Consider the following 22,847-nt stretch of genomic DNA (forward strand, 5'->3'; position numbering starts at 1 on the left):
GGATCCCACGAAGAATACACTCAAATGTTTACAAATCATATTCAAAACAAAACATAATAGCGTGTAACCGAGAAATGTTTTACAAGGAAAAATATCATCTCCCAAAACTAATACTATACGTTTGACTGTTTCCCCCTCAGATAAGGACTCCGACCAGGGCCAGAACAAAACCGAAAGGAACTCTAAAGACAGATATAGAGGGATAAAAGACAGTAAGTAACCTCCTGCCCACCATGAGAGGTGAAAGGACCCCACCGGGTCCCACTCTAGAAAATATAGATCTGTCCGCGGTAGCGCACTACTGAAGGATACTGGGCATTGTCCAGCCATTACAACATTCCCTCACTCACTCAAAGATACAAAGCTACATTGAAGGAACAATTTTAAAAATTAGGAATAGACAAGAGGGCATAGATGACCGGACAGAGTTCTGTAGAACTTCTATCCTATTACCCTCTCTTCCCCCCCCCCCCTTTCCCATTCCCACACACAACAGAGTGAATGGAGGCAGACTTACACCATAAAGCTTCCATCAATGGTATTCATGCTACCCAGCACTGACAAGCACTTTTTTTTCGAGCTATTAAAAGCAGATATATTTGTTTTATGTTTTTATGTTTTTAAGGGTTTTACAGCACTTGCAACACATTAAGGTCTATCAGCGCCAGTAAATAGGAAAAAAACTGGGATAGTAAAAAGTTCTAGAATTACAATTAAAGCATCCAAGAAAGGGTAAGACAAAGGGGAATTGGTTCAAATAAGAAACAGGTGTAGATTCCAAGAGCACACTATCAAAGTACTTAGTTTGAGATCACTAAAAGTCTCATCCAGACACAAGCACAGGTCCCAACTAAGAGGAATACACTCAAATGTTTTACAAATCGTATATAATATTTTTAAAAAACATAATACAATGCATAACAGAGAGATGATTTACAAGGAAAAAAATATCATCTCCCAAAACTAACTATACATTTGACTGTTTCCCTCTCAGCTAGAGTATCCGGCCAGGGCCAGGATAAAACCAAGTAATATCATTCCAAGACAAAGACAGAGTGAGTTGGAAGACAGATATAAGGGGAGAGAAGACACAGTAAGTGCCTCCCTGTCCACTATGGGAGGCCAGGAACCCCACCCAGGCAGATATATTTACAAGAAAAATATCTCTCTCAAAACAAAAAAAAAAAACGAAAAGAAACTATGCAATTAACTGCCTCCCTTTCAGCTAAGGATCCCCGCCAGGACCAGGAAAACGTCAAGTTATATCCTGAACAAAAACGAGAGCAGTGCGGAAATGGAGCAAAGATATAGAGGGGGAAGAAGACAGCAAAAGCCCATCATGGAAGGTAAAAAAAAAAAACTAAACTTTGATAAATCCATTTGTCTAAATGTCGTAAACCTGAGACTTCAGAGTTCATCGATAAATAAAGTGAAAGGTCTTGGGCCAAAATCTAAAAATAAAAAAGTGTTTAGCTCCACCCATTGTCAAGAGAGAACATATAATATCATTTGTTGTGTTTGTTTTTAAGGATTTTACGGCGCTGCTTCATACACATTGAGGTCATTTCAGCGCCAGTAAAAGGGAAGAAAATGGGATTGTCAAGAAAGTTATTGATTTACAATTGAAAGCACACGAGAAGTGAGACGAAGGGAAATTGTTCAAATAGGGAACCGATGTAGATTCGAAGACTAAGAGAACACTAGCAGTGTCGGCTACTCAGTTTGTGATCACCTCAAAGTCCCATCCAGACACCAACATAGGTCCCCACTAGTGCGGGGCGGTCCTTGGCAAGCTTAAGGACCACGGTCCTACGGTCCTTGGGAAATGAAGACCGCAAGGACCTTTTCGACATTGAACATTCCTGAGAGACTGTTGGAAATTCGAACCGGTTTGACCTTTGAGACCGTGGGATCGTTCATTCTTGAACCGTTAAAGACCGCTACACGATGAAAACCGTGGTCTACAGGAGTAAAACACACGGAGTAGTCACACTCATTTCAAATTGTAACCTAATTAGAGAAGAGGGGTGATGCCTTCTTTATTTGCTCACCATACTTCATTGTTACTTAGATAATTTAATAAAATTTGAAATGTATCCCCATTAACGGAGATAATGGCATCGCCCAAGGCGTTGATCGAGTTGTTCGTGGCGTTGATACACACACGCAATTCCTACCCCCCCCCCTCCCCCCCCTCCCCCCCCCCCCCACACACACACATTAGAGGGCAGCGAGCATTGAAGAGTAAGAGAGAGACGTGAAGTTATAATAAGAGGGGGTGGATGAGGTAATAAGAGGGGTCGATGGTGACTTTTCGCCAGATCTAACAAACTCAGCTACCCATTCATTGCTGAGTAGACAGGGATTCAGAAAAAACTCGACTGCACCCGGGATCGATCTCTGGCCCTTTGCGTATAAAGAGAGTGCTCTATCAACTGAGCTATCGGGGTCCCCAAAATTCTATTGGACTTTTTTAAAATTCAGACGTTATAACTGGGTTTTTTGGAAGGAAGAAACTGATGAAACTCATATTATTTGATTAGTAAAAACACCAAACGAAATTTTAATATTATTGTATTATTTTAAATGACAACACTGCGATAGAAAGGAGTGGTGACAAGAGATGGACAAAAGAAAACAAAAAATCGGATTTGCTACTTGCTAGGTTCGACACACACACACACACACACACACACACACAACACACACATCTTTAGTAGTCACATACATTTCAAACAATAACCATTAGAGAAGAGGGGTCATGCCTTCATCATAGATCATTGTCATTGCGATCATTATGGTGTAGTAAATTTTGAAATTTACCCCGTATAATGGAATCGTCCAAGGCGTGTGCCTCCTGTTCCCCCATCTCACACACGAAAGGGCGGTTTGCGGAGTGGAGGTTGGTGGTCATCTGCCTGTATGGTCGTCTGTGTCGTTTAGTGTATGGCAAAGGGGGGTGGGTGCGATTAATTAAGTGGGATGGGTGGTGATTGGTGGAAGATAGGCAACCGAGGCAACGAATCGCTGGGGAAGTAGCCTAGTATGGCGCGAGACCGTGGAAAGGTGATAAGAAGTGAGGACCGCCGCCAGTCTTCCCTATCGGACCGATCCTCGGTTCACAGCTAAAAGACCGTGGGATCGGTCCTTGGACCGGTCCTCAGCGCGGCACTAGTCCCCACTTCACTAAGAGGAACTCTCAAATGTTTACAAATCATTGAGAGCAACTCGGAATACAAATTATAAGGGGATTGAAGACACAGCGTGACCTGCCCACCATGGGAGGTCAAAGACTCCACCCAGTATATAATAATAATGGTATAGATTTATAGTGCGCCAAACATCCCTTCATCAGGAGGGCTCTGGGCGCATAACAAAGATTAACTTAATAATGAAGCCCTAACACAGTACACGAACAACGCTAATTATACACATAATCAAAAGAAAGCCTGTCGGAATAAGAATGTCTTCAATCGACGCTTGAATTCCTCTAGTGAAGACGAAGAACGTATCTCTAGTGGTAGTAAATTCCACAACCTTGGACCAGAATGCTGAAAGGCGCGTTCACCAGCCTTCACTCGACAGCGGGGTGTTTTCAATTTGAGGTCGTTCGTTGATCGAAGCGATCGCTGTGGATTATACCGTTCAACGAGGTTTGAGAGATATGCTGGTGACGAGCCCTCCAGGCATTTGAAAACGATAGTTGAAGATTTATATTTAATCCGCTGGTCCACTGGCAGCCAATGCAGCTGCTGTAGTAATTCGGGAGCTGCAGTTTTTCTGTCTTTCTGTAGTACAACGCGGGCTGCCATGTTCTGTATTTTCTGGAGTTTGTTTATTTTGTCCTTTGTTAGACCAACAAACAGTGCATTGCAGTAGTCCATTTTCGGGAATATCAAAGATGTTACCAATTTGTTGCAAGTTTCCCTATTAATAAATGGTCTGATTGTTCTGATATTTCTTAGAATGCAGATAGCACTTGTTCTCACATTGTTAATATGTTTGTTCATAGACAGATCACTCTCCAGGGTGATGCCGAGATTTTTTGCTGATGTTGTGAGTTGTATTTTATCATTATCGTTGATTGTCAGTGCCAGTGTAAATGGATCTGTCTTATTATTTGAACTAGCAATGAATAAGGCTTCAGTCTTGTCGCCATTTAATTTTAATCTATTTGCAGACATCCATCTCATCACATGGTTGATGCATTGTTCGTAAACAGTTATCTTTGAAACTATATCGGATTGCAAACACATGCTATATATCTGGGTATCGTCGGCGTACATATGGTAAGCGAGAGAATGTTGCTCTAAGATTCTCACAACAGGGGGAAGTGTAAAGTACAAAAAGGACTGGACCTAAAACGGATCCTTGAGGTACACCAAAATGAAGGTCACGCTCTGACGAAGTTACTTCCCCAATTAAAACTGATTGAGTTCTTTGAGTAAGATATGATGCAAACCAGTTTAGAGCAGTGCCCGATATGCCGAAAGTAACTTGTAGCCTTCGAAGTAGTATGGCATGGTCGATGGTGTCAAAGGCCGCCGAAAGATCGAGAAGACTAAGGATGGTGGTTTTTCCTTGATCAATAATTTGCAGCAAGTCATTTGTGATTCTCATCAATGCTGTTTCTGTGCTATGATTTTGCCGATAGGCCGATTGAAAGCACTCATCGAGGTTATTATGTTTCACGTGACAAGAAAGTTGTTTTAGTACAATCTTTTCTAGAATTTTGGAAATGAATGGTAGATTTGATACAGGCCTGAAGTTTTTAAAATTATCACTGTCAAGTCCCGCTTTCTTCAACAATGGCTTCACCAATGCTTTCTTGAAGCTTTCTGGAACAACTCCCTCCCTTAATGATTGATTAATCAATTCAGTGATGTAAGGTGCAAGTTCATCAATACACTCCTTCAAAAGGGATGTTGGTAAAGGGTCGAGCCTACATGATTTGCTAGGACTAGAGAGAATCGTTTTCTTTGTGTCATTTATTGAAATTTCTTTGAAAGATGTTAAGGGTTCACCATAAAAAGAGGTATATTCTGCTTCTGTTTCGTCTGTGTCAAGTTCACTCCGTATCGTTATTTTATTCATGAAATACTCTACAAAGCAGTCCGCGAGTTGCTTGTCGTCAGTGTGGTGTGGCAGGCTTGTTTTGATCTCTTTGCCTAGAAGCTTATTTGAGATTTTATAAAACTCCTTCGGACTTTTTATGTTATCAACTTTATCAAGATAGTAGATACGCTTTGCCTTAATTGTCGCCTCTTTGAGTCTATGTTTGAATGATATGTAAGTTTCCTTATCAATTGTCAGGCCAGATTTTTTCCATTTCTTCTCCGCTTTTCTTTTCTCTTTCTTTATTTCGTTTTACCTCCAAATTGTACCATGGTGATTCTTTTCTGATGTTCACAGATCTTGTTGTGAGAGGTGCGTGCTTATCCATAACACTAATAACTGCTTTATCAAAATTGTCACCAGTCACTTCTTTCTCACAATGTGTAGTTAGAGAGTGAGAGAGGTCCGCTTTAAATAGTTCTATGTCAATTTTCTTCAAATCTCTCGAAACAACTATTTTTTTTTTTGTTTTTGTGTCGTGTACTGTCCCCCCTCTGATGCCAAAAGATATTAAATGATGGTCTGAAATGCAAAGATCATCTACATTGATAGGTGTCGCTAGTTGCATGTCAACGCTGGTCAACACCCAGTCAATAATGTGTCCACACCGATGTGTCTTTTCATTGACATGCTGTGTCATGTGATGAGACGAAAGTAGTTTATTTATATTTCTTATATCCGGTGTGTCTCGATCAAAGTGTAAGTTGAAATCTCCAACAATAATATTTTTCTTTGACTTCATGTCAAGGCGAAGAAGGAAGTCCTCGAATTCATCAATAAATAGTGATGTTTTTAATCTATTTTTTGCACTGGGTGGTGGCCTATATATTGAATGAAGCTTGACTGAGTCATGTTTAAAATCAATGACCATTCCTACCGATTCGAATGCCGAAAAATTGTTGACATCATGATTAAATCTAATGGTCAAATTTGACCTATAGACCACTGCAATTCCTCCCCCTCTCCTTCCTTTTCTCGGAAATGACTGAGTTGTATGTGTGAGTGGTGTTAAATCCGACACAATTGCTTCATCCCCATTCTCCTTTAACCATGTTTCAATTATTATTAGAATGTCAATAGATCTCTCCTCAATCATATGTTTAATGTCTAATGTTTTATTGCGGCAAGACTGGGCGTTTATTGTCGCCACTTTTAAAATTGGAAGTGATTTCTTTTCACTCATAAGTGGTATAATTGTCTGTGTGGTAGGTGGCCGTGGTGTTTTATTTTTAGGGGTGGGCCGATGGCCACACTGTGTTGGGATGGCCCTTTGTTTTCGTATCCCTCCTCGACTCAATCGATGTTTCGGTTCATTTGTTTCAACACGGTGTTTGTATTCGCTTTCATAATCATAACAATAATTATCACTTTCATGGTGTAAAATGTATTCAAGACAATCGTTGGTTTTCGTAAGACTTGTCATCGCGGTGGACTGTATGGTGACGTGTGTTTCATTTTCTAGATTCATAATACTGGGCATCGATGTTAGAGCACAGTGAACACTTGTAGTAAAATAAATAAACAACTTTGTTCATAAAATAAAACACTTGAAATTATTAAAATTTAGCATAAAATTCACGAATGATACACAAGTCCTTTGATAAAAATAAGAAATAATTATATCACTCAGAAGACTAAAACGTCACAATTCGATTGGTATAAAAATCCAGAATTGAAAATGTGAATAAACGCTAAAATAAATAGAAAACACAGAGCAATTTGAAACGTGTCGGCCTGCAAGGCGTGTTACAATAATAAAAAGTAATAAGTATATCATTTAATGTGTAAAAACATTAACACAAAAGGCGGTAAATCAAATGAGCATAATAACAATTTATTGATAATTTTCATTCTCCGCGGAAGACAGGGGAATTTCATGCGTTAAATGAATATGTAAAATATTTCTAAACAGAATTTCATCTAATATTTCATTGAATTATTGAACTTACTGTGCTACAGATTTCAAAACACTACACACACACATGACTTGTTTCAATTGTTGAGTTAAACTAACATCAACAATCTGTGCCTGAAATGTTTTGAGCACAGTAAAACCATTCTCATTTTAAAGTCAAAGGGCTGTTAACATGAACGCCATGTTTGTGCACCGCCCCTGCATTTTCATATTTTCTTATCAATTATATTCCCTTTGTCGTAATAGGACCTAATGGCAATGGCACCGTCAGTTTAAAATTAAATTCTAAATGGATCAATATCTATTTACCACAACAATATCAGACATTTGACATAGATATATAGTTATATAATCAATCTTGTGAATCATGGCGCGAATCAAACAATGAATGCGACTACATATATTCTTTTTGTCTTATTTGTTTCTTTTCGATTTTGTTTTTCATTTCCCTTTTTTTTTCGCCAACATCAAAAGTCATAAAAACAAAGTTGTTTAATAATATCAAATTGAAAATTTATTTTTAAATCATTGAAACTAAAATTACTCCGAACCATTTCTCTTCAAAAAAAATTAGATTCGTTATGTTATATTGTCCAAAATAAATAAATATCGATTAAAAGGAATTCCTGATGCTTATTTTATTAGACTAACATAATATAATCTTATAACGAAAAAAATTTTGGGTTGTGTCATTCGTGTATATATATTATTATATATTATACTCGTAAAAATATATATTTTTGCCAAATGAAAAATAACATAATGGTGTACTACATGATGATAGCTATTACAAAAGCTCAAAGTACAGCAAATGAAATACATTAATTTATAGTTGAAAGCAATTATACCACAGCGAAGAAAAAACCAGTACTAGCTTAACCCTCTTCAGGCGAAGTAACCCTATCCATGCATGTCTATATCGTCTAAAAGGGGTTAAGCTATTAGGAAGACAATAATAATAACGTATTTTTTTTGCAAAAATAATTACACCCTGCAATATACAAACCAATCATCTTTTAAAAGGTTGACGGGAGGGGGTTGTTCGGCGTAATTTTCCATAATTTTCTTTCACAAAAATAAATTATTGAAATGAAAACGTGACAGAATTGGAGGGGGAAGGGTTGGGTGAGGGGGAGGAAGACTCAATTAGGTATTATATATATATATATATATCGTTTATCAGAGTAAATTCTTTTAAGCTATTTCAGCTCAAGAAAAGGGAACTATAAAAAGCCTTTTAATCTATTCGGTGGCAAAAAGTATGTCACAATCTAAGCTATTTGAATTTTACACCAATTAGTTGAAAAACTTAATGAGCTGAATCCATTTTGTCTCATCAATTCTTCAAAATTACACCTTAAAACAAACACAAAATCATATCCAAAAAAAACAAACAAACAAACAAACAAAAAAGCAAAATTGTACAGTTGTCTATTTACAACTTAGATACATATTTTATTTTAACATAATTCAGTACCAGCATCATTATCATTGAAATGAATTTAACATCAGTTACTTGTACAAGATACCATTTAATGGTGCAATTGACGTTATCGGTGACCAATTTAACTTTAACACGTCATGACAAATTAAAGGATCGCGGATTTTAAACATAGATCAAATTGAAGACTTGGATAAGAGATCGATGAACAGAATCACATGGAATTGCGAGAAATGTATTTTTAATATTCATAAATTTTTGCTTTTTAATAATATTGTTCCAGGGGAATAGCGTCTTCAATTAATGCAAATCTATTTTGACAAGTGGATAAAGCCCTCGTTGAGGTGGATGTGGAGTCGATATAGTCTTGGACTAACTAACAACACGACCAAATCTAAATCATGAGTTCCAAAAGGTGATTAGAAATGCCATTTTGCATTTTAATTTTATTTGTTTTCCACGTTAACTTGTGTATTGTTGTACTGACGAAGGGTACATTTGTAGCCGAAACGTCCATTGTCTGTATTGTTCTCAAACGAAGCCCCTCCATTTTCACTCTTTTGTTAGTATTTTCATGTAAATTACCCCGCACACACTTAAATATGGATATATATATATATATATATATATATATATATATATATATATATATATATATATATATATATATATATATATATATATATATATATATATATATATATAAAATATATATATATATATATATATATATATATATATATATATATATATATATATATATATATATATATATATAATATAAAATCAAAAATAATTGGTTCATATTACATAAATTGTCCAAACTAACATAATATTATAGTATTTAAAAAGCAAATAAATGAAAGACTGAATGAATAAGTGAATTGCAATGCAATATTTAAAATAAGATTAAACAATATTAATATGTGATCAATGAGAAAATAGAAAGGAAGATTCAATCTAATTCACGATGACAAAGGATGTGAACGTTTCAGACTTCCTCTTTATCAACAAAACATAGTCCTTCAGAGCCCATGGAGCCAGAGTCTATTCATGAAATAGACACTAGAAATTGTTTGCTACCCTTTGGATAGGATGCTAGTCTATTGAAAAGGTACTCTCCACCAGATCTAACAAACCCAACTACCCAATCGCTGATGGATGGACATGGTGGTCAGAAAAAATAAATCACCAGGAATCGATCTCTGTCCCTTTGTGTGTGAGGCGAGTGCTCTAGCAATTGAGCTAGCAGGATCCCCTTTGTCATCAAATCACAATGATCAAAACACAAAAGACGAATGTGATATGAGAGGATGGCATTGTAAAAAAAAAAATTGAGCTTTTATATAGTGCAATATCCACTAAACATCCTCAAAAGTGCTTTACTGCTGACCAACAGCAACATGAATGTAACATGTAGAACGAGACACGACGTCTGTTAAGCGATTTTACCATTTTTTTTCTGCTGTTAACGGCCAAGTACTCATCTTACACCTGAGTACAGTGATATAATGTGAATAAAGAGCCTTTTCCAAGGACTCAACAATGCTCCGTGTGAGGCTCAAACCCAGGTCCTTCCGATCCGAATGTGAGTGTCATACCACAAGACCACATCGCCGCACAAAGCCAAATAATCTGAATAAAAATTAAATTGAAGCTTCTATTCTATTTTTTCATTGTTATTTATCTTCGAGCTTCGCTTCGAGCAGAAACAGTTGCATTACTCAGTTACTGTGCATTGATACAATATCGCACCATAAGACCATTATTTCTAATGCACTAATCACACACATTTCAAAGCTAGGTATCAGAAACCCAAAATGTGCTTGTGATAATTTTGTGAAGAAATACAAGAGGGGAACCAGGGGAAACCACTACATTACCACCGCCTGTCCCAATACGCATACCTGGAAATCGCTACCACGACCTGGGAGAAAAGGGGGTGGTATTGCCTTTATTTATAGTCTTGCTATCACCAACACCACTTTCACTCCTCTTACAAGAGAAAACTACGAATCTGCATGCCTTTCCTTCCAATCCGACTCTACCACTTTCTCCATCATTACTATCTATCGACCGCCGAATACATCCAATACTAAGTTTGTAGCTGAATTTCAAAATGATATCTTAGACTTCAACCTTAAAAGTTCACCATATATTTTTATTGGAGATTTCAACATACATTTTAATTCCACTTCTCCGACAGTCACCAAAATCAAGAAAATCCTACACGACAACGATTTACACCAGCACATCACCGAGACAACACACCAGGCCGGCAACATAATTGATTGGGTCATCTCCCCTGTGTCAAGTAATAGAATAAGAAAGACCGAAGTTGTTGACCTAGCGATATCCGATCACAAAGTTTTATTTGTGGATATCGCATTAAAGAAAGTTGATCTCCCGAAACGAAACATAACAACAAGGAATTATAGACAAATTGATATCAGTGGTTTACAAGATAGCATTCGTGACGTCATAAATGAGGTTAAAAATATAAACGACTTCAACAAAGTATTGCGATCTATTATTGACCGTGAGGCACCGCCACAATGTCGGGTCGTATCGAATCGACCACACTCGCGATGGTTCAATTCCGAGATAAAGGAATTAAAGAGAAAAAAGAGACAGGCTGAAAGGAAATGGCGAAAGAGTGGCCTAACAGTATTTAAGGATATATACAAAGCAGCTAAGTCGGCTCTTTATAACGCCATCACATGCGCAAAAAAGGCCCACTACAACGAAAAATTTCAAAGCATTACATCTTGCAAAGAACTGTTTTCCACCGCAAACGACCTTCTTGGCAGTAAGAAATCCACACCCCTTCCAGCGTCTAGAAATAACACCGAACTAGCTCAAAATTTTGCCAACTATTTCCACGGCAAGATAAAATCCATTAGGGAAAACTTAGACAATACATCATCATCATCGTCACCGAGCTTTGGACCATTCCATGGAACGCCACTACATGTTTTCGATCCAGCCACTGAGGATGAAGTGAAGTCAGCCATTTTAGATAGCCCATCAAAATATTGTGACTTAGTAGACCCCATCCCAACTAGTATTCTTAAGGCTTGTATTGAAGAACTGTTACCAACAATAACTGAACTTATAAATAATTCGTTGGTCTCAGGTAGTGTCCCCGACTCGTTTAAACGTGCCATTGTTAAACCACTATTAAAGAAGTCCGATCTAAATGTAAACGAACTGAAAAATTACAGACCTGTCTCCAACCTTCCATATCTATCCAAAGTGCTTGAACGCATTGTGTTAAAAAGACTTTTGTATCATATCCATCTAAATAATTTAAGTGAAAATTTCCAATCTGCCTATAAATCACATCATAGCACTGAAACTGCCCTTTTAAAAGTATGCACTGATATTCTTAATAGTATTGACAAAAATCATGTCTGTTTATTGACTATGTTGGACCTTTCGGCTGCATTTGACACCATTGATCACGAGATACTTATTAAACGATTAGAAATTACTTTTGGAATAAGAGACACTGCGCTTAGTTGGTTTAAATCATACCTAACATCAAGATCTCAGTCGGTTCTGATCGATGGCGCAGTATCAGAAACATTTCCTCTAAATTACGGCGTTCCGCAGGGGTCTGTCCTTGGTCCTGTTATTTTTACTCTTTATACTCAACCTCTTTCGGATATTTTTGTTAAAAATAAATTAATGTATCATTTCTATGCTGATGACACTCAGATCTATGTAAGCGATATCCCTAGTAATATCCCATCATTGATTACCCGTGTTGAAGACTGTATTAGAGATGTTAAATGCTGGATGGAAATTAACAAGTTAAAGCTGAATAATGAAAAGTCAGAGGTGATGGTGTGTGGTAGAAAAAGTGTTTTGAAAGATGATTTTCTGAAGTTTACTCTAAATATAAATGGGTGCACAATTAACCTCTCAACGTGTGTGAAAAACCTCGGGGTAATGCTAGATCAACATATGACTATGCAGGCACAGTTTGATTCTCTATGTAGAAGTTTGACAATAGGATTAAAAAGAATTGCTTCAGTTAGACCTTTCCTAACAAGAGAAGTAACATGCAAACTAATAACATCTTTCATACTATCTAAAATAGATTACTGTAATTTGTTAATCTCGAGTGTAAGCAACGATAAAATATCACGCCTTCAAAGTATCCAGAATGCGGCTGCTAAATTGATTTTAAGAAAGAAGATAACATCCTACTCATTGCCACTTTTGTATGAGCTGCATTGGTTACCAGTTAAAGTGAGAATCGAATTCAAACTAGCAGTATTGTGCTATAAGTGCCTTAATGATCAAGCACCATTGTATATTACTGAATTTTTAGAAACGTATAAGCCAACGAGGAGTCTCCGTTCTGCACTAGATTCTACAAAATTAATTGTTACAAATAAATATAAATATAAATTTTACGGCGGCAGATCGTTCAGTCACGTCGGACCTTCCATCTGGAACTCTCTTCCTAAAAGAATAAGAGAAGCGCAGTCCTTATCAATATTTAAATCAAAGTTAAAACACCATCTCTTTGTTAAAACACATCTTGATTAATGCATCTTTGTAATTTGACCCCAATATGAATGTTAATTTAGTTTATGTTATTATATCATTATTTTATATTATTTCCGTATTTGACATAGCATGTGGATGTATTATAACATATCTTGTATTAATGACTTTATGTTTAGTTATTACATTGTTGTATAATGATAATATTATGTTGATGTAGTTTGTATAATGTTTCATTTGTATAATAATGTCACTGTATTATTGTTTCGCGCATTGAGCATCACCCAGTGATGAAAATGCGCGTTATAAATGTCATGTATTATTATTATTACATATTATATATAATCATGAAATTTTGAAAGCTCAATAACTTATTACATGCAAAACTAATTTTTTAACCTAGTCTAAATTAATCAAATCCCCTTGCAGTCCATTATTAAGCTATTAGGATCTCTAATGTTATCTTGACAGTTAATATAAGGTTATTTTAAAATTGTATAATCATATTATCTAAAATAAAAACAACAACAACAATGATAATAATATTAATAATAATAATAATAATAATAATAATAATAATAATAATAATAATAATAATAATAATAATAATAATAATAATAATAATAATAATAATAATAATAATAACAATGACAATAATAATAATAATAATAATCTAAATTTCAAATCATTTACAAAAAGTGTAAATAATTACTTGCACCTGGGTATATTATTATGTACATGAAATGTTTGGCACAAGTTTTTCTGTTTTGTTTTGCTTTTTTTTTATCAGTCACTGGGTCCATCAACGCAAATAGGTCTTACTGTAAAACTAAAAAGTAATTAATTTGAGCGTGTGGAAAAACAGTGGGAAATGGCTAGCATAATTAATATGTGGCACATATTCTCAGTTTGTTATTATTTCCTGATGATTCACATGTCGAGAAGTGAAATCGGAATTTATGACAGCTTGTAAATATTGTAGGATAGTCGACTTGTCCTTGTTTGTTTGTTGTTGTTTTTAAGGGTTTTACGGCATGGTTGAGACAAATTTAGGTAATTTCAATTTCAGCAACAGTAAAAAAGGAAGAGAATGGGATAAATCAAGAAATTATAAATTTACAATTATAAAGTCAAAAGCACACGAGTAAGGGTAAGACAAAGGGGTCTGGTATAAATAGAAAACAGATGTAGACTCCTTGTGCACCATCTAAACATAAACCAACATTTTCATGCTGAAGGACTGATTTCTTTAATCATGAGTATGAGAGGTCTGAGACAGAGGAATATGCTACAGCGTTTAACAAATTCGTTCATATGCAGTGAATGAGTTCGAGATATCGAGAATCATAGTTTGTTTAATAGGCCAGATTTTAATCAATGACTCTTGCCATTAAGACTATTAATTAAACATTTAATGTCAGGAAAGATAATGTAATAATGTGTTTTATACATCTATGAAGATAGGATATATCGTAATAATAATTTTATTACTTCTATGCCTTCATTTACAATCTGGCAGAAATCTTAGCAATTATCAAATAAACAAAAGAGTCTGATAATCTTACAGCTCTTACTTCAACAAACAAAAAAAAGCAAGCGATGGGTGTACAAAATAAAAAAATCACATTTTCAGTTTTTAAAAAACAAAACTAGTCCTTCAGAGCCGGTTTCAATAGCTTGAAATGGACAAAAGCAATTTTTTGCTATCCATTGGACAGGACGCTAGTCTATGGCAAAGTACTTTCCATCAGGTCTAACAGACCAAGCAACCCAATCAATGCTGGGTGAACAGAGGGGTCAGAAAAAATCTTGACTGCACCCTGGATCGATCTCGGTCCCTTTGCTTGTGAAGCGAGTGCTCTACCAACTGAGCCATTGGGACCTCTTCATTTTCAGTTAAATATGTCAAATTTTTATCATTGACTCTTGCCACTAAGTCTATAAACTAAACATTACCTACCAAGAACTATGCAACAATGCATTTTATATCACCATCAAGACAGGATACATATCATTATAATTAATGTATTATTCCTCAGCATTCAGTTGAATTCTGACATAAATCTCGGCAGTTATCATGAAAAAAAAAAAAGGAAAGCAAACATTACAATAGGTTTCAACAGCCGTGACGTCACTTCCCTCATAATGACGCATAGTAACTTAGTAACTGGTTCTAAACAATCGGAACTATGGCGCACGCCCTTATGAAATGAGCATAAAAGTGTATCCAGTGGAGAAAAACATTATAAATCTGGTCATGTAGTGACTTTTATACATTCTGATCACATGACATGTGAAAAAGTTCTAGCCAGCATGAAGAATAAAAAGTACCTATTTTCTTTGTTTAGAGCCAAGCTGCTCGTTGCTGGGTGGACGTGACATCAGAATCAGAATATTGAATCCTATTGGGATGAATGAAAATGGTTCATTGTAATAATAATATAAATACAAACTGGAATTGAACTCTGGTTACCAAAACAATGCGATTTTTAAGGGAAAATCAAAATAAAAGTTTTTCTGATAAAGAAAAAAAAATGAACATTTTACCATTGACATAGCATAGGGTTTTACAAGATTTATTTTACAGTTCTATTTAATAGATGATATTATTTGAACATTGAAAATTAGAATTACAAGAAGAACATTCAATTAAGTGCTAAGAATTTGGGTTATGAGTTGCTATATATAGGCTCATAGAGTGTCAGACACGAGATTATTTGAACATTGGGATAATTCATTTTATTTTTTAAAATTAGAATCACTAGCGGAACATTCAATTAATTACAAAGAATTTGATTTCCTCGTCATATAAAGGCTCATGGAATTTATCCCAGTACCAGATAGTAACAATCGCTTGCTATGCTTTAGATAGATCACTAATCTATGGCAAAGTACTTTCTGTCGAAAATAATACACCTCGCTACCCTATCACTGCTGGGTAGAGTAGGCAGAGGGAGTCAAACCTCCCTGGATTCGAAATCAATCAGTTTGCCAGTACCCCAAGTTTTCAAATAAGAAAAATAAAAAATATTGCAAAAACTAAAGTAGGTATTTTACAATTCACAAGTGTTCTTCTCAAATTTTCAAAATTGAAACAAATTAAGTCAATATAATATTCAAATTAAATATCAAATAATGATAATGCGTCTTGGGTCCAAATTCAATAAACTGAACAAATTTTTGTGTACTTAAACTACTTCTATTATTAATTGATTGCTTTTTTGTTCTTCATTTCTTTTGTTTGTTTTTGCTTAGGAGGTGGGGCTAGGGGGGGTCAGAAGTTTAAATTGGTGTTTGCACCGTTTTGAATTGAAGGTCCCAGGATTGAGAGTTTTTACCAAATTAGGGTTATATTAATCTATTGATATTTGAAGGACAAGTTTTTTTTCCAAAATTTTAAATATAAGCTTTTCCAGACAACAGCAGAGCTGGCAAACATGACAATTTTACGAGAGGAGAAAGCAGGGAAAAATCGTTTGTGACCACAATCACTATCACCGGGAAATTTAGGCAAAAACTGATTAGAGCCAAGGTACAAGATAAATTTGACAGTCACATAATTTTTCTTTATTGACAATAGACACATAAGACAGCAAGCATTAAGAAGATCACCAGTGAGGTTACCATTAAAAAATCACTCAAGATCTAAATTTGTTTGTCTCTATATACGATTTTACGAGTTGTACGGCACTTGTGATACTATTATGTTATTTCAGCACCAGTTAAAAAGGAAGATGATAATAGAGGAACAGTTGTAGATTTTGAAGTTAAAAGCACTAAGAAAATGTAAGACAAAGGGGACTGGTTCAAATAGCGAACAGAAGATTCAGAAGAATCAACCAATGTGCCTATTTTGCCAATACCTAATAGTCCCCCATGCACAAGCAAACGATTCTGCTATGAAAGTTACACTTCTTTTACAAAGTACAATATATTCAGAACTAATAACTATAAAAAATATATATAAAATTATGCCCTTCCGTCATGCCATCACAAGATGTCATCGCCTAGGCATTACACAAAGGAATATAGATAAATGCATCAAACAAGATGTGTGATGTAAACCGTGTTGTCCAAGTGAGCAAATTGGGGGTTAATAATCTTGCCCAAGGAAAAAAAAACCAAAGTGCCTGAAGCAGGGCTCTAACCCATGACCTTCCAGGTCATAGTGCAATGCCTTAACCACTTGGTCACTTCGCCACTCGAATAATAACTAATTAATAACTAATGACTATAATAGTACTAGTACATAAAAGAGAGATGATTTATAAGAAAAGAAATATATATCTCAATAAAAGGTACTATACATTTGACTGTTTCCCTTCCAACTAAGAATCCCCGCCAAGACCATGAAAAAAAAACAAAGCAAACCTAGAAATCTCAATTCAGAACAAGGACTGAGAGCAGCACAGAAAGGGAAAATAGGTGACCTCTCTGCCACCATGGTAAGATTTAAATATAAATTCGTTTATGTCACCAGTTAGTAAAATACGACTAATACAAATCAAGAAAGCGAAGATATTTTTTTTTTTTTTTTTTAAACACATAGTATTTCCTTTTTTTCCCCTTAAAATCCTCTTTAAACATTAAATATTTCAGGTACTTTTTTTTTTTTAACTCAACTTACTAAAAAGAAACAAATAAAATGAGAATATATGGTGATCATAAGTAGAATCTATAAGGTTTGTCAGTCACTTCTTTCACTTCCAAGCACAAACATTCACAAAATGAAAGCAAGCCTCATTTTCTCCCATTCAAATTAAATACATTATAGAACAATCTCAAGCTATAAATGTTCTCTATCTTTGTTTTTTGTTTTTATTGTTTTTAAGGGTTTTACGGCGCTTGCAACACATTAAGGTCATATCAGCGCCAGTAAAAAGGAAAAAAATGGGATAGTAAAAAGTTCTAGAATTACAATTAAAGCACCCAAGAAAAAGTAAGACATAGGGGGAACTGGGAACAAATAGGGATCAGATGTAGATTCCAAGAGCATACCACCAATGTACTTAGTTTGAGATCACCTATAAGTCTCATCCAGGCACAAACACAAAATCCAACAAAGAGGAATACACTCAAATGCTTGCATTATACATTAAAAATAACAAATATAATAACACATAACAGAGAGATGATTTACAAGGAAAAAAATATCATCTCCCAAAACAATAACTATGCATTTGACTGTTTCCCTCCCAGTCAAGGACTCCGGCCACGGTCGGGACAAAACCGAGCAATCTCACACCAAGACAAAGACAGAAAGCAAGTTGAAAAACAGATATACGGGGATAGAAGACACGGTAAGTACCTCCCTGCCCACTGTGGAGGTAGGGAACCCCACCCAGATCTCTATCTTTAAAGAGTGAAATTTTAGAAAAGAAATAAAAATAATTACCAACACTACTGCTTTGAATGTCCCAATTAATATATCATGGAAGACAGAATTATCAAAATATGTTCTAAATGACTGTTTTAAACAACCCAACGAAGCCATACATCTAAAAAAACAGCATTTTTATCATTTTAGGCACTATCAATAATTATATTATTGATTATAACAATATACACGAATATTGGTTATACATCTATCAGTATCTAAATTGTGTACAGTGCAGAATGTATTCCTCATTCTTGCTCGGGCAAAATATTTAAGACTAAGAATCAGTGAAAACAAAGGATACATGAAATTTCTACATAGAAATAGAGAAATTTATAAATTTCAGATATTACGAGTTTGAGGAATCCGTGAAAACGTGGAACAAGAGGACCAGGAATGCGCACTGCACTGTATTTATTATCATAAATCCTTGCTTATTCCCATCCATATTTCTCAGGGTACCTGGAAGACGACAGAGATTGTCTCACTACAGATGGATACTGGCTAGATATCGATCACTCTCGCTATCTGTGGCTAAGTCGAGACCTGTGAAAGAAAATGATTTTAAAAGATTATTCTATGATCTGGGAAGGAGGGAATAATTTAACATCTGAAATAACACCACTTTATATGATTTTTTAAATCAGATTTTGTGTCAATCAAATTATCGTGTAATTTTAAAAATCTAATTATAATAAAAGCCGGAAAATGTCTTAAATTCAGAAATCCAATCTTATCGATAATGTTATTTTATACAAAAATGGATAAAGAATGGCAGTTATTATTATTAGTTTTGGTTGAAACCATGTCCTTATCTTTTGATCCTCTTTACATCTACAAAGTATATTTCCTTCATTTGACTCAAATAATCAGTGGTTTAAAAAATAATAGATTTGACTACAGGCATGGTAAACTGATGTAACTTTCAAATGAGAAAAAGAAATCAATCCCTTGATTAAAACGCTTTAAGAACAAAGACTCATTTATGTCACAGGAGTACGCTATACACATTTTTATAGAGTATTTCAACACTCCAGAAAATCAGAATCCATTATTTGTTCTCCTAACAAGATAAATAAATATAATTCATACAGTACAAATACAAGTCACACGGTAAGTGCCCCATTTTTTATTTTGAAGGAGCATGTTTACGATATCAATCAAAGCCATCAACAACAACATACTTATATTCATATATTGAACAAGTCCAGTCGAGTAGCAATGTGTGAAAAGTGCCTGAGGACATAATGTCAGGACTAGAAATTTGTTGACATTGTCAACTCATCCTGTACGTAATGTTGCTTGAATTAGTTCTACAAGTACCAGAGGACATTATGCCTGGGCTAGAATTTTGTTGACATTGTCAACTCATCCTGTCACTGACTATACTTAATGTTGCTTGAATTAGTTCTACAAGTACCAGAGGACATTATGCCTGGGCTAGAATTTAGTTGACATTGTCAACTCATTCTGTCACGGACTATGCTTAATGTTGCTTGAATTAGTTCTAGAAGTACCAGAGGACATTATGCCAGGGATAGAATTTTGTTGACATTGTCAACTCATCCTGTACTTAATGTTGCTTGAATTAGTTCTAGAAGTACCAGAGGACATTATGCCAGGGATAGAATTTTGTTGACATTGTCAACTCATCCTGTCACTAACTATACTTAATGTTGCTTGAATTAGTTCTAGAAGTAGTTCTCTGCCAACAACTAATAATTTTTATTTTTTTTTGGTTTTGCTTTACACTACGGTCAACCTGTGCAAATAAAGGATACAGTGTATTAAACACATTTCCATTTGGTTTACAAACATCCATTGTACGTAAAATAAAAGCTAAAAAATAAATATAATACTGAACATGATTTTACACTAAGCAGAACAAGTAATGTATTGAAAAATCGCATTCATAAATGCCTTTATCTATTTTCCAGAATACATTTTGTAGCTGTCTATATTACAATATAGTACAACGCAAAAATTTTGAAACCGTGTTTTTCAAAGCTTTCAAGTCAGTTTTTATTTGGAGTGTGAATGTGTAATCTATCATATTCTATGATAATAGAAACTAAATAAGAGAAAGATCATAAAAATATAATGATAATAATAATGGAGTCTTATTAAGCCCACGGTATCCTCAATCATGAGGTCTTGGTGCTTAATTGTAATTATGATCTTGGATAAAAGTAGACTTACAAATAGCTAATTGTAAAATCCACCTACTTTGACATAATGTCACAATGTTTAACAATGTAAATGGCAATGTTAATAATATTTTTTTTAATGATTTAAGCCCAAGGTTAGTTGTGTATAACAAAGAAAATAAAATTGAAAGATTAGTAGAGATCATTAATGTCCAAAAAAAAATTGAATAAAATACACAATGATAAAGATGATAAGAGATTTGTGGCATGAACTCTTTAAAGATGTGTTTCATATAATATAGGATGATAATTCAAGCAAAGCAGGAGATACAAGTTAATTGTGTAGACATGACTTCGAAGAACAAAATTATGTCCATTTAATTAGCGAGTAATTATTACAAGCAGTGGTCCATTTTGTCATAAAGACATCTAACATAACTTAAGACAGTCTGATCACTTTTTGTAGTTGTTTTGTTTTGTTTCGTTTTATTCCGTTATGTTTTTTTAATATTGTTTATTTATCTTTTTCTTAATTCTCATTTTCTTTTTAAGAGTTTGTACTGATAAAACATTTAATCCTATCAGTGTAAAATCTAGTAACATGAACACTTACAACATAGAAAAATTTACCTACCATGAAGAAATAGATTTAAAATCCTACAAAGAAACAGAAATGTTATTACCTTCTAGAATCCAGCCTGTGGCCATGATAGCTCATGAAGTTGTAAATGCAGGAATTAATTTTCTTTTAAAACCATCAAGGTGAAATCAAAACGGTTTTGAGGAGTGTTTTTCTACTGGATAAAGAAAAAAAAATATAGAAGGAAAAAAAACAAAAACAAAAAAAAATCCAGCAACTATGTTAGCAGACTGCCTGAATGTTGGAAGGATTTCTAAACATGGAAATGTAGCACACAGCAAATCATGCAAAAGAAGAGGTGGAAATGTCTCTATTGCTGGAAATAAATGATTAATCTGGTCCAGTGATATAGTAAGTAACCCATTACAGCCACACCAGACTGGTATTGTGTGGCAATAAATAAGAAGCTGAACATTTGATCCATCGTCAAAAATGACTTTTCTTTGGAGACTAAAAATATCAAATATAACTTATTAATTCTCTCGAGTTCATGGAAAATCAAACATTTTTTTTCAATCATGGTGAACTCGAGACGGTTAAACTGGGAAAAAAATGTTCATGTCCAGGATTATTCTTACTTATAATTCCTTTTTCAGCATTTGGAACACCTTGAAATAAAACCAGAATAAGGTGGAGGGGGAGGGGTCACATATGAAAATGATTGGATTGAATTGGGAAGGCAATCCAAACACTTTGTAGAAAGCTGATTCTATCGGACTTTCACACACAAAAAAAAAAAAACAAACAAAATAACAGGAAGATTTCATCCTGCTTCTATCTGAAACACAAGTACAAGCACATCCTAAGGCAAAGTGACCCCACATTTTGGTATGACTCCCCAAGTAATTTACAAACCACTTCTAACAAGTTTAACCTCATAAACGTGTATAGACACCAACATCACTAAAATCTGAGTATGTATTTATAACTAAATTACAGGCAAATCTTATTTTCCATGGTGGCCATTTTGAATATTTAATTTTTTGGCGACAAATACTAGAGCCATAAGTTGGTTCCTGCCATCTTTGAATTCAGCATACTCTAAAAAAAAAAAAAAAAAGAAAAGAAAAAAAAGGTGCAAATTTTCATGCTCCGATCCAGAAGTGCATGATATGATTCTTTTTTAATGTTTCTTATCCGCCCCAGTCAGAGGATTTACAGAAGTTATGAAATGGAATGTTGTGCAACCAAACCAAAATCTAAAGAATGAATGTCTGCAGGCTACGTGACTACATTTGATGACAATTTGATCCATAAATGTATAAATAATAACTGAAACAACTGTTTATGATTCCCAGTGCAGATGACAGTCCTCTCATGACAAATATTGGTGTGTCACATGTATTTGGGCAATACTCTAACAATGATTTATATTCCTCAATGACATTCTTCTTCTTTTTCTTTTTTTTTCTTCTCTTCTTAGTGGCTTGTGATGTCCCTGACACATGAGTGTACACTATTTATATCTGCTGTTTCTTTGCCAGTCAGGATGACAAGTTCTGCCTTCAGCTTCATCATCGAATCATGACTTCAGTGTCCAGTTGGGACCAACACATTAACTTCTTTTAAAAATATGTAAAGGAATGATTCCATCCTTTATTCTTGCATTTGATTACATTTTAAAAATATGGAGTCAGCTTCATTCTGCCTGAATGTGGGAATTCAAAAACATCAAATTCAAATGAAAAAAAAAA

At 34.7% G+C, this 22,847-nt stretch overlaps 1 protein-coding gene and 1 long non-coding RNA gene across 13 annotated transcripts in view; one reads left to right on the forward strand and one right to left on the reverse strand.

Moving 5' to 3' along the window:
• The window catches only part of LOC144973495 (uncharacterized), a 27,037-nt gene extending 5,836 nt beyond the window's left edge, over window positions 1–21,201 (forward strand). For 2 of the 8 annotated variants that reach the window (XR_013645560.1, XR_013645557.1), the window contains exons 2-7: window positions 141–212; window positions 1,226–1,346; window positions 8,755–8,886; window positions 17,323–17,434; window positions 18,189–18,289; window positions 18,824–18,955. This is a non-coding gene — a long non-coding RNA (uncharacterized LOC144973495). Of the gene's footprint in view, window positions 1–140; window positions 213–1,225; window positions 1,347–8,754; window positions 9,073–17,322; window positions 17,435–18,188; window positions 18,290–18,823 lie in introns of those variants that run through there. The other 6 variants (XR_013645562.1, XR_013645558.1, XR_013645561.1 and 3 more) reach the window with 5 other exon arrangements.
• Window positions 11,962–22,847, reverse strand: part of LOC144973493 (uncharacterized) — a 51,581-nt gene continuing 40,695 nt past the window's right edge. For 3 of the 5 annotated variants that reach the window (XM_078915981.1, XM_078915977.1, XM_078915979.1), the window contains one exon: window positions 15,545–18,912. In XM_078915981.1, the coding sequence (XP_078772107.1) occupies window positions 18,854–18,912 (59 nt within the window). In that variant the 3' untranslated portion in view covers window positions 15,545–18,853. Of the gene's footprint in view, window positions 15,392–15,544; window positions 18,913–22,847 lie in introns of those variants that run through there. The other 2 variants (XM_078915978.1, XR_013645554.1) reach the window with 2 other exon arrangements.

Source organism: Berghia stephanieae, chromosome 5 (genome assembly GCF_034508935.2).
Source record: "Berghia stephanieae isolate SIO BIC M18660-M18661 chromosome 5, UCSD_Bste_1.3, whole genome shotgun sequence".
Taxonomy (NCBI): Eukaryota; Metazoa; Mollusca; class Gastropoda; order Nudibranchia; family Aeolidiidae; genus Berghia; species Berghia stephanieae.